The 13,530-nt window shown below is 38.7% G+C and overlaps 1 protein-coding gene across 3 annotated transcripts in view; it reads left to right on the top strand.

The window, feature by feature from the left end:
* The window catches only part of LOC127178327 (zinc finger protein 521), a 91,936-nt gene that overhangs the window by 37,384 nt on the left and 41,022 nt on the right, over nt 1-13,530 (top strand). For all 3 annotated transcript variants that reach the window (XR_007829379.1, XM_051131143.1, XM_051131128.1), the window contains exon 3: nt 9,439-12,887. Coding sequence is in view for 2 of the 3 variants with exons in the window: in XM_051131128.1 (XP_050987085.1) it covers nt 9,439-12,887 (3,449 nt within the window). In the remaining variant the exon portion in view is untranslated. The remainder of the gene's footprint in view (nt 1-9,438; nt 12,888-13,530) is intronic.

The raw sequence follows: 13,530 nt of genomic DNA, 5'->3' as shown, positions 1-13,530 counted from the left end.
CTTTCAAAAAAACAAAAAAAAACCTTAAAGGTGCAGTAAGCACTTTCTGAGAAATGCTGTCAATATTTGAAATCACCAAAACAAACCGCCCCTATCCAAAAGGGCCACACCCTATCTTGATAGCTCTGCCCCCAAATTCATGAACATCATATGCAACAATGGCAACTCCCCCATCATAAGTGGACACGCCCCTTACTGGTGATTGGCTACAAGTGTGTTTTGGTGCACAGTCCGATCCATTTTTAATAAAAAATCGCTTACTGCACCTTTAACTCCTAAGTATACTTTTAAAAGAGCATATTATAGCAGTTATATATTTTCAGAGTATACACTTACATAATATATTATTTTGGAACTTGTTATTGCAACTTATTTATGTTTAAGTGATACTAAATTAGCCTTGACATCTTGAAAGTTTTTTTTGATCCCTTTAATAGCACTTAAGCACAGCTTAACATTGTCATCATTTCTAATGCACTTGATAAATATTTAAAGACTGTTTAATGCATAGTTCTTCCATTGCTCTTTAGGTTTTATTGTTATTTTTACTAAAATGCACTGAAACTAAGTTCAGAAACATATTTTATTTGAAATCTCATAATACCCATAACATCTTTCCATCTATCCATCCATTCTCCAAACCACATGGGTTTGCGTCAGATCCATATTGATGCAATCTCATGTTAATATTACTCTACTATATTTAACCACAGTATTATTTTTATTAGTCACTTTCATTCCAGGCCATTAGTCATGAAATGCTCAGTGAACTTATGCTCAGCTATAATTTAACCAAACTCAGACACTGCCACTCATTCATCCTCAGAAAATACATCATTACCATTTGTGATCTTGGACGAGGTGTTTTGCTCACCTTTGTCCAAAAATCAAATCATTAATGAATGCAGTGTGTGTGTGTTCAGGCTTGGCGGTGTGTCAGTGCATCTTCACACTGATGGGGAATACATCTTGACATTTCAGACAGGAGTGCATGAAAAACACGCTCTTCACTTGACACTTGTTTTCTTTTTTCCCTCCTCTCCTCTTTCTCTGTGTTTTCTCTCTCTTGCGTTTAGACGTGTTCTGTTGTTGTTTCACTGGTGACGTGTGAAACTTGAATACGTATAAAGTTTTAATCAGATTAATCAGATCCAGGGTGAAGGATCAGCCAAATTGTACTGAATTTTTGATTGTTTTTTTTAATAGACTTTTTCCAGATTACCAATTATGTCATCTGCCTACTGATACTATTCTTCTTCCCACACTGGAAAAAAAAAAAAAAAAAATGTTTTTCTTACTTAGATTTTTTGTATTGTTTCCAGCCAAAATATCTAAAAATTCTTAAATCAAGAAGGATTTTCTAAACAAATATGGGGTAAGCAAAATAATCTTGTTTTCTGTTTGAAACAAGATTGTTTTGCTTACCCCATTTGCAGATTATTTTGCTTGCTAGCTCATTTTGTCATTAGAAGTCAACAGATAATTGTAAATTATTCCATAGTATTACAAAACAAATCAGATTATAGTTTAAAATGCAGTTAAAATGTTAAACGAATGAAATTTTTCTGAAATTGAATGAGTGCTTTAATTCACCATTTGATCCTTTGCAATGAATGGGTGCCATCAGAATGAGAGTCCAAACAGCTGATTAAAAACATCACAACAATCCAGTCAGTCTCATCATGATGGCACCCATTCACTGCAGAAGCAACATTGGTCACACTTTATAGTAAGTGGCCTTAACATTAAATACTTGCAAGACTTTGGATTTACTGTGTAAATTACCATATTCACTGCTAATAAGTTTCATGTTAATTAAGTACTTAATGCATAATTACAATGCACCAATGTGTATGTACATAATAGGAAAGTGAATGTGACTTCTGTGCAAGTGTTGCTTCATGCATCTCCTTTTTTACAATAAGCATTCAAGTTGTTAAATATTAAGCAGAATATAAGTATTTGTCATTGCAAAAACAAAAGCAGAGCACACTTATGGACACGGGGTCACTGGCGCCCCTCGGGCCCCCTTTAGAGCTCCTGGTAGCAATAAATGCTGTCACACACTGTTTGCCATTTTGAAGTTGTGGAAACAAGACATGCTGGGAAATGTGTTTGGTGTGAAACAGACATATGAACTGCTATGAGCAGTTGGAGTTTGTTTGGCTCATCCATCTGCTTTTTTTTTGGCCGCCTGTCTTGGTTGTAGTCAAGCACAGACGGTTGTATGTGGCCGCCGCTCTGCCTCGCTCGCTCAGGGTGGGTGAATCAGTGAAGCGGGCCGGGCCGGGCTCTGCTGGGGGACAGATTGGCCTCCCCCCCCCGGTGGGCCGCAGGGGACAGAGACCCAGCCAAGGCCCCGGGCAGAGCCGCCTTCCTGTTTGCTCACTCATACCTGACCTGCTCAACAGCACTTCCACTCCCTGAGCGCTACACGCTGAGATGAGTCCGAGGACGAGCTGAAAATCGCAGGAAAGAGCTGATACAAAGACCCTGATGAACGGTGATAAAGCCAAGAGATGAAGTCAGGATTAAGCAGGGCTGGGCCATAAACAATCATGTCGAGATTATGATCTAAATGATGTCGATAACGATGATAAAATGTGGCTTTTTAATTGACGTAGATTAATCTAACAGCAGCTCTGACATATTGCTAATAATCTGCATGTTTCTGTGACTGAATGATGCAGTTTCATCTCAAACACACGTGATTCTCACAGTGTTTCATTGTCTGCATGTCAGTATACGAGGACATGAACACACAAACTTCATCTCCAGAGCTGCTTTACATTGTTTTGTTTGAAAAAACTACCATAAAATACACACTGAAACTCAAGATCTTCATGACAATTGCCAAAACAAAAGTTTGGATTGAACTGTGGTTTGAAAATATACTACTACTGTATTCTAAAATGTACTTCTCTCTACTAACAATATGTATGCCTTTGCACTGTAAAAAACAATTTGTTGAGTCAACTCAAAGTAATTTGTTATCTGGCTGCCTTAAATTTTTAAGTTGAGTCAGCTTGAAATGTTAAGTTGTACTAAGTGACAACTTAGAAATTTGAGTTTACTCAACTTAAAATGTTAAGGCAGCTGGGTAACAAACCCAGCTTTTAAGTTTAACAAACCAAATTTTTTGTTTAGTCAACTCAAATATCTAAGTTGCCACTTAGTACAACTTATTTAAGTTGACTAAATGTAAAATTTTAAGGCAGCAGGGTAACAAATTATTTTAAGCCTACTCAACAAATTGTTTTTTTACAGTGTTTTTTTTTTATTATTTTCTTTTTTGATTATTTTTAATTAGTTTTGCTGCGAATAAATTATATTTTAATTTGATTAAAAAAAAAAGTATATATATATATATATATATATATATTTAAAGTTTATTAAGTTATTTCATTTGACACCATTTTTTTTTTTTTTTTTTTTTTTTTTTTTTATAAATTTGTATGAATTAAAACTATTTAGGGGAAAATAAAATGTGTCGCATGTGGCCCTAAATTTAAAGGTAGATATTTAAGTTTAACTGTGAACAAACAAGTTATGTTTACATTCATTCTCAAGGTCTAACAAACATGTGGAAAGCATTTGCTTCCTCATTAATTGTAAACATCATGGTAAATATTGATATTGTATAATATATATATATATATATATATACATAACTGTGATAATGTTGTTTGTGGGTTGTATCGCCCATTAAGCTGTAAATATTTACTTTTATAATTGCATCAAATACCGTAATTGTCCTATACGCAATAGTCAATGAAAATCTCTGCAGTCAGCTTTCAAATAGATATTTTTCATTTAGTAAAGGAATGCAGATGCGTTTTGATCAATAAAAGGTATCGACAGTCTTTTTAGTCTGTGGATCTTAGTCTCAATCGATGTTTTCTCTCACAGTAAATCTGGAGAACAGAAGGAGTGACTGTCCTAGTTTTCACGTCCCTATCTGTCATTTGTCTGGTCTTTCTGGGTGTCCACCTGTGCAGTGTGATTTCTGGGACACTGACCAAGTGTTAGTGCGAGTGCTGGGGCACATGGGTAAATGTGGACTGACGCGCTGCTGCTCTCCTGTGGTGGACAGGAAGCTGTGGATGTCAGACGCCAGAGCTCTGATCTCACAATACCCTTGTGAAAAAGAGGTGTGCTTTATCGTACTGCATGTGCACTTGTAAGTGATAACCTCCAATTGTTGCCTTCAAGAGCCATTTCTATCTAATTTAACTTAACACTGAAATTGGATTTGCCGGTATAAATTACTGTATACAGGTTGGTTCAGTAATGTTAAAAATATTTTTAACTTGAATAAAACCAGTTCATTTATGTATTACCATTTTTTTGAAAATGGTAAAAAAAACCTGTAGTTTGAGATGGTAATAAAATAAAAGACCACCTTAGTGTAGTTTACATGTCTAATTAAATGTTTTACTTTAAAGTACATTTTAAATTATGTTTTAATAATTGCATTTAATGAAAGTGGAATGTAATATACGTGCATACAATATATACATACTGCAGTGTAATTACACCTTAATATAACCTTAACACAGTTATATTAACGTGTAATTACATATATATATATATATATATATATATATATATATATATATATATATATATTACATGTATATATATATATATATATATATATATATATATATATATATATATATATATATATATATATATATATATATATATATATTAAGATAGCAGACTTTACAATGACCCAAAGCCTCCATTGCTGTAATCGAATTGATGTCTCATAAAATTGGTAGAAAATATATTAAAAACTATTTTACTGGTTTACTGGTATGAAAGCAAACTCTTTTCTTGTGATGTTTGGCTAGATGATGTTTTTCTCAGCGGTCCAGGAATTTAGGTCAGCATGATGCAATCACAGCTGAAGAGTCAGTAACTGGCCTCCTAAACAAGATTAAACAGTCTTAGCCGTAGCCTGCTAGAAATGATGATGGATGGAGTTATGAGGAGGAGGGCTTTAGCTGAGCTATCATGTGAAATACATCAATGTATTCCTGTATTATGCAACTAATGTAGCATTTTGAATGCTGAAACCTTACATTTCAAGTAGTCTTCCAGGTTAACTACATTTTCAAACTCTGAGGTGGCGAGTGTGGAGCACACTCACTTATGCTATGTTTAATTTCGGTTGCCTCTAGCCTGAGTCCACATTATTAATTGTCATTGGTTACGCAGCTTTCAACTTAAGTTTTGTGATGGCATCTGGGGTGGCTAATCAAATTGTAGGGGAGGTCAGGGCTACTCAAAGCCGCCCATCTGCACACTTCCTTTTTGGAAAATATGTCGAGGACACCTACACATTATACATTCTTCAGACAGGTAATGCCTGATTTTGCATGATACCAGGAAGGATACAGAGAAGGAATGTTACCGTGTGGCATTTGGGAAAAATGTAGGCAAAAATGCAAAAAAAAAAAAAAAAAAGGTAGAGATTTTAAACTTTCTAGTTCAATAGCCTTTTGTACTTGTATTTTGACATACAGCACATGCATTTTTCCCATTGTTTTTTTTACGAACTGTTTATCATCATCCTCACAGCTCATAATATCCTCCTCTGTACGATGACATTTCCCTTTTAACATGTTTTCATGTAATTTCTTCCTGTCTGCTTCCTTCTTTAGAGTGACCACACTTGTAGGTATGTTAGATATCTGCTGTGTACAGTGCATTCAGGATGGGATCACTACTTACATTTCAGCCAAACCTCTAAATGTTAACAGAAAGAAAATGTTTCACAATAATAAATTAAAAATAATTAATCAAAATTATGTTATAATGGTTGATCTGTATAAAAGTCATGGAAATTCTTTGTATTATAAGAAAGGAAAGAAAGAAAGAAAGAAAAGGAAAACCTCTACATTTGTTATAGTCAAATAAATTGTTTGTTTCAATAATATTTATATTTTGGTTCAACCAAAATTTCTGGTTCTACCATAAATTTTGATTTAATATATTAAAAAAAAAAAAAAAAAATGAAAAAGTAAAATAAAACAAATAAAAACACAAACCAAAATGCTACTTAATGTAGGTCAACATAATTCATTTATATTTAGAATATATTTTGGGGATATTTATAGATTAATGTCACCATAAAGAAAAGCTGAATTAGTTATTATATGAAAGTAGAATTTAAAAAATATGAAAAAAATAAAAAGATTATTTATTTAAACACAAACCAAAATGTTACTTAATGTAGGTCAACATAATATATATCCTTTGTTTCTTTTATGTACTATTAAAAAACAAAACAATATGATTTTTGATTATAAAAATGCACTGTTGTTTCTCCTTTTTGTCAAGTGCATTAAGGTTAGGGCCCCTAAATGGCTGAAACACAATAGATAATAAAGATAATAAAAATTAATTTAACAGTTATTTTGCATGTGCTTTTTTCTTTTACTGTCAATTGCTTCTGAGTATGAGCTGATTTCGTGGTGGAGCATCTTTATTTAACTGTTGGATGAAGCATCCGCAGCTATTCAGAGCTATTAAAGTGCATTATTCCATTTCCAAGCACTCAAAGCTGATGTCAAAAGTGTTTCCAGCTGTGCGGAGTGGTTGCTTTGAGAGCTACATACACTGTATGCTTTAAAAAAAAAATCCTGCACCAACGTCAGCCCATAAGATGGAGGTCTTCCTCTCTGGAAGTGGCAGGATGTTGGACAGTGATGCTCAGGAAGGCTTTGGCAGGCCAACAAAGACAGACCCTCATCTGTAGGGTGTAGGTTTTCGGGACCAGCATCCCCTTTGGCAGGCACACAGAGGCCGCTGCCATGAGCCGGGGATGAGGACCCATGAGACTCTGGCTTTTATTTACTCAGGCGGCTAGCGTCCTGCACATTTCTCGTCTGAGTGAAGGAAGGAAAAAACAAGACAAGTAAGAGAGACAAAAACATGCTGTCTTTTTGCCCTGACTCTGATCCCATCAGTCAGTGTTCACACTCTTGTCTGTGAGCACTAGACAAAGCTGACACTGATCTTAAAACGTGTTAAATCGCAATTGGACTGTGAGGTTCGCTGATCAGAAGTACATTACTTGCGTATTTCATTGTATCGCATTTTGTTTAAACATCGTTTGTACGTTTAGTTCAGAATGTTCCAAACTGTGCAGTCAATAGGACAGGGAGAATTATTCAGAATGTGTATCTTGGGCTGAGCTGCATAAAGCTGTGAGTTCAGAGGAACAGCAGGTCAACCTGCATTGTTATCTGTTTCCTGAAGATACGCTGCCAAGGGTTAAGTGCTCATAAATGCATTTTGCTGTGGCAGATCCTGAGGTAAAAACAATGGAAGAGACATGAATATGTGAGTAGGTTGCTTGAAGATGTCTCATAAATCCTGCCCGTTTCCCCTTGTTTTTCTCTTTCCCAGCAAAGCCGTTTAGCAGTTTTTTTGGTTGGCAGTTCACTCCGTTATTTAAAGGGATATGAACAAAAATTGGGCTGATTGGTTGTCTGAAAAACTAGCTGGGTTTAAGCAAGGCTTGTATAATTAGGTTGCATTATGTGCAGCAGCATCCACCAGATGTTTCTTATAAGCTAATATATAGATGTGACCTTTTATTTAGTTAAACATCTTCTTTTGAAGTCCTGAATGCAAAATGATGCTCTTTAGTGTAAGCTTGGACTCACGGGGTGATCCTTGATCTGCACGCAAAAGTTTATAACTGAAATATTGTGAGTGCACAACATCCAACAGTTAGTGGCTTTTTTATACTGCACTTATTTTAAGCTGGTCATTTGTCTGTTCTGACAGTCACCTGGGAGTGTGTACCTTACTATAACAAATCAGAACCAGACTCCAAAACATTTTAAGTCCTAGTATGTGTGTTTTTTAATACACATTTCATGGGGTGTACTTACTTTTTCACTGATTTGATGATTATGGTGGATTAAATGTAAAGAATTAAGAGAATAAACCTATTAGATTGATTTATTCCAGGTGCTATTAGCACTTTAAATGACAACATGTTATCAGCATGACAAAATGCTCAGAAGGTGAGAGTTTCCTGTCTCAACTATTTGAGAATTGCACACCACTTTAAATACATGTCAGCTACAAATACATATTAAACCCATTAGGCGACCTTGCTGTCGTCCACCAACCAACTATTGGATTAGCCTTTTTTATATTTCAGTGGTTTGTAGTGGCAGGTCACCTTTTGAATTGATTACATTATTGGGTTACATTATTGGGTTATATACTTATAATCGTATATACGTATATATCCACAGCACACAATAAATGATTAAAAACATGACTACTTTGTGTCAACCTACCTGTAATGTCCATGGTTCACATTAAAGGTGACCTATTATGACCCTATTTACAAGATGTAATATAAGTCTCAGGTGTCCCCAGAATGTGTATGTGATGTTTCAGCTCAAAATAACCCACACATCATTTATTATATCATTTTGAAAATGCCTATTTTGAGTATAAACAGAAGCGTGCTGTTTTCATGCATGTCTCTTTAAATGCAAATGAGTTGATGTTCCCCACCCCCTTTTCCAGAATAGGGCTGCACCTTTACAGCTTTTTAATTATCATGTCTATCACGCTGAAATCATGCGGTTTAAAGCCATATCAGTTTAAACTTCTGATAAATGGTTTTTGGAGCACACACATCCAAAGCACGCACACAGAAAACTGCATAAGAGTACTAAACTAAGTTCTCTTTCATGTCTTATTGTGCTTAAACAGGTAAACCAGTGGGAAAGAAATCATGTTTATATTAGATCTGTGTTGCAGCAGCGTAATATACAGTAAATAAATCAATAAGTCCAGAACAGATAGCATGCTTTGCTCAAAGTTTTGCCATGGCATTAAAACTGGTACATAGTTGTTGCTAGTGAAAACAAAATGGCAACGCTATGGGTGGAAACGAGCAGATTAAGGGGTGGTAATACTACAATAATAAGATTCCCTTTCTATGTTACATTTTCTGAGTTGGTAGATGCACTGGGGGGCCCTATTATAGTCAGATAAATTATAGTCAGATATAGTCAGATATTTATGATATGTCACCTTCATGATATACATTGTTTCCAAGCAGATTTACATAAAATACTGCATGCAAAAAAGAACAGCTTATGCAATACCCATATTAACAGCTTATGCTACACTAATATTACAGGTGACATCATTCACACAATGCTTGTCAGGAAGGAGCATTTACTCCATGCTCCAAATCATCAGGAAATAAGAAAACAGGTTGACCTGCTGTTCCTTTAAACACACATATCTAAAGAGTGTGTCAGTAAAAATATCAATTAATCTAGTCATTTTTCTATAGCATACTCACAGAAGCACCTTGTTGCATCTGTATGCCACCAAACAGTAAAAAGGTAACAGTCTTCGGTTTTGTCTTCTGGTTGTTTTTGACAGATGGAACTGATGTAGAAGATGACCCATCCTGCTCTTGGCCAGCATCGTCGCCATCTAGTAAAGACCACACATCTCCAGGCCATGTCGATGAATATGAATATGGTGAGGATGAAGGAGGTGCAGGCCTACCCTACCCATGCCAGTTTTGCGCAAAATCCTTCAGTCGCCTGAGCTTCCTTAAGTGCCACGAGCAGAGTCACAGAGATAAACTTCCTTTCAGCTGCACATACTGCAGTCGCTTGTTCAAGCACAAGCGCAGCCGTGACCGACACATCAAGCTTCACACGGGTGACAAAAAGTACCACTGTGGAGACTGTGACTCTGCTTTCTCACGCAGTGATCATCTAAAGATCCATATGAAAACGCACGCTGCCAACAAGCCCCATAAATGCCCAGTGTGTCGCCGGGGGTTCTTGTCCACCAACTCGCTTCACGGACACATGCAGGTGCATGAACGCGGGAAGGATGGAGCAAATACAAGGTCCCCTCAAGAGTGGAGGTTAAAAGAGACGCGCAAATGCAGCCGCTGTGAGGAGGGTTTCGACATGCCCGAGGAACTGCAGAAGCACATTGCAGAAAGTCACCCAGAGTGCTCTTCTCCTGTAGGAGGGAGTCTAGAACCTGGTCTGCAGTGCATCTACTGCCACGAGCCGTTCAGTGATGAAGGAACACTTCTGAGCCACATCGATCAGTTGCATGGGAGAGATAGAAAGAGCAACACATGCACTGTGTGCTCTGAGCAGTTCCCCACTGTAGAGGAGCTCTACACTCACATGGATATCCACCAACTTCCAGAGTCCAGCAATAGCCCCTCTGTGTTGCCCGTAGGGTATACTTCTGTTTCAAGCACTACCCCAGACTCGAACCTTTCGGTTGACAGTTCAACCATGGTGGAGGCCGCTTCTACAGTGCCCAAGACACGTGGGAGAAGAAAGAGGGCCACCCATAATAACGTGTATGGGCGATCTGCCAAACAGCCAAAAATCGAATACAGCTGCATTTACTGCAACAAACAAGTTTTCTCAAGCCTCGCTGTGCTGCAGATTCATCTTAAGACCAAACATGTTGACAAGCCGGAGCAGGCTCATACCTGCCAGTTTTGCTTGGAGATCCTTCCATCGCTTTGTAATTTGAACGAGCACCTGAAACAGATCCACAATGCCAAGGATCCCTCAGGTGTACTTGCTAACCTGTCTGATGACCTGCTGCAGTGCAACTTCTGCCCAGAGGTGCTTGGAGATCTTAATGCTCTGCAAGAGCACATACGGTGCTCCCATGGCTTTCCAAATCCAGTCGCCAAAGAAAGCAATGCATTCTTTTGCCCCAAGTGCTTTATGGGATTTTTGACTGAGGCCAGTCTAGAAGAACATGTCAGGCAGACCCATTGTGACTCTGGAAGCGTGCAGTTTGACTCCCCTCTAGCAGTCACTCCAAAAGATCCCATTGTGGAGATCTACTCCTGCTCTTACTGTACCAACTCCCCCATTTTTAACAGTGTCATTAAGCTTAACAAGCACATAAAGGAGAACCACAAGAACATCCCTCTTGCTCTGAATTATATCAACAATGGGAGAAGATCTCTGCGGGTCCTCAGCCCCTCATCTCCAGTCTCTGTAGAACAGGCCTCACTATTCAAACAGAACAGCTCTTCCTTATGTTCAAGCGAGTTTATTTGTAACCAGTGTGGTGCTAAGTACACCAGCTTAGACCTTTTCCAGACACACCTAAAGACCCACCTTGATAGTGTCGTGCCACAGCTAACTTGTCCACAGTGCAACAAGGACTTTCCTAACCAGGAGTCTCTTCTGAAACATGTGACTGTTCATTTCACCATCATGTCCACATACTACATCTGTGAGAGCTGTGACAAGCAATTCACATCTGTGGATGACTTGCAGAAGCACCTTCTAGATATGCACACCTTTCTGTTTTTTCGCTGTACTCTCTGCCAGGAGGTGTTCGACTCTAAAGTGTCAACTCAACTCCATCTTGCGGTGAAGCACAGTAATGAGAAAAAGGTATACCGATGTACTTCCTGCAACTGGGATTTCAGGCATGAGGCTGACCTTCAAATGCATGTCAAACATAGTCACCTTGAAAATCAGGGTTGTTCACACCGTTGCATCTTTTGCGGTGAGTCCTTTGGCACAGAAGTCGAGTTGCAGTGTCATATTACCACCCACAGCAAGAAGTACAATTGTCACTTTTGCTGCAAAGCTTTCCATGCTGTTTATCTACTAGAACGTCACCTTCGTGAAAAACACTGTGTGTTTGAGGGAAAGACCCAGAATTGCAGCACCAATGGATCCACGTCCGGTAGCGGTGATTCAGTTGCCAAAGATGATGGAGACTTACAGGCTTTTCTAACCAACAGCCATGGTGGCACTGGTGCAGGGGAGTCTCATAACAGTCGGGATGGCAGCGAAGAAGACTTTGACACCTCAGAGGTCATGTACAGCTGTGACATCTGTGGTGCATCCTATACCATGGAGTCCCTCCTAACCAACCACCAACTTCGTGACCATAACATTCGACCAGGAGAGAGTGCTATGCACAAGAGAAAGGCAGAAATGATCAAGGGAAACCACAAATGCAACGTCTGCTCTAGAACTTTCTTCTCGGAGGGAGGACTTCGGGAGCACATGCAAACTCACTTAGGGCCTGTCAAACACTACATGTGTCCTATTTGTGGAGAGCGCTTCCCGTCCCTACTTACTCTTACAGAACACAAGGTCACTCATAGCAAAAGCCTAGACACCGGAAGCTGTCGGATCTGCAAATTACCTCTGCAGAGTGAGGAAGACTTCCTGGAGCACTGTCAGATGCATCCAGATTTGCGCAATTCCTTGACTGGCTTCCGCTGTGTGGTCTGCATGCAGACTGTCACCTCAACTCTAGAACTCAAGATCCACGGCACCTTTCACATGCAAAAGACTGGAGCGGCGTCTACAAATCAACCAACTCCATGCTCAGCTGCCACAGAATTTCAACACAGTCAAAGCCAGAAAGTCTTCAAGTGTGCTGCATGTCTCAAAGAGTTCTACTCTAAGCAGGACTTGGTGAAACTTGACATTAATGGCTTGACATACGGTCTTTGCACGCTATGTGTCAATGCTGCTGGTAGCAAGAGTTCGACTCTAAATGGAGGAAAACTGTTGCATCAAGGGGCTCAGACCTCAATGGGTCCTGTTGTTGGATGGACCCAAGGGGAGAGCCTTAGCCCAGGTCCTGTGAAGAGAAAGGCTGTCTGTTCTTCCTCATCATCTTCATCAGTATCACCCTCTATTTCCAAGACCCGCTGTTCCAGTTGCAATGTTAAATTCGAGTCAGAGGCAGAGCTTCAAGCACACCTGCAAACAGTGCACAGAGACCAAACACCAGAAGCTGCTCTGTTACGGACCCCCGATGGCTCCCCCATGTCACGAGTTAGCCCAACCCAAAGTGATGAGGTAAGGTGCCCCTTACAGTAGACCTACAGTGCATGCTTAGTACTATGTAAAAAAATAAATAAATACAATTGTCATTAATTACTCACCCTCATGTAGTTCTATACCCATAAGACCTTCGTTCATCTTTGGAACACAAGTGAAGATATTTTTGATGAAATCCAAGAGCTTTCTGACCCTGCATAGAAAGCAATGCAACTACCACGTTCAAGGCCCAGAAAGGTAGTTAGGACATCGTTAAAGTAGTCCAAAATGACATCAGTGGTGCCATCTTAATTTTATGAAGCATGCATTGTGGTACTTTTGTGAATGAATGCCGAAGATTGGCACGGAAGAGAAAAAATTGTTGAATAAAATTGTTATTTTAGTTTTCTTTGCACACAAACACTCTTGTAGCTTCGTAAAATTAAGGTTGAACCACTGATATCACATGGACTGTTTTAGTAATGTCCTTACTACCTTTCTAGGCCTTGCATATGGTAGTTGCATTGCTGTCTGTGCTGGGTCATAAAGCTCTTGGATTTAATCAAAAATATCTTAATTCGTATTCCAAAGATGAACGAAGGTTTTACAGCAGGGGTGCCCAAACTTGGTCTTGGAGGGCCAGTGTCCTGCAGAGCTTAGCTCCAACTTGCCTCAACACACC

This window comes from Labeo rohita, chromosome 2, assembly GCF_022985175.1.
Source record: "Labeo rohita strain BAU-BD-2019 chromosome 2, IGBB_LRoh.1.0, whole genome shotgun sequence".
Lineage (NCBI taxonomy): Eukaryota > Metazoa > Chordata > Actinopteri > Cypriniformes > Cyprinidae > Labeo > Labeo rohita.
This window is presented reverse-complemented; position numbering and strand designations above follow the sequence as displayed.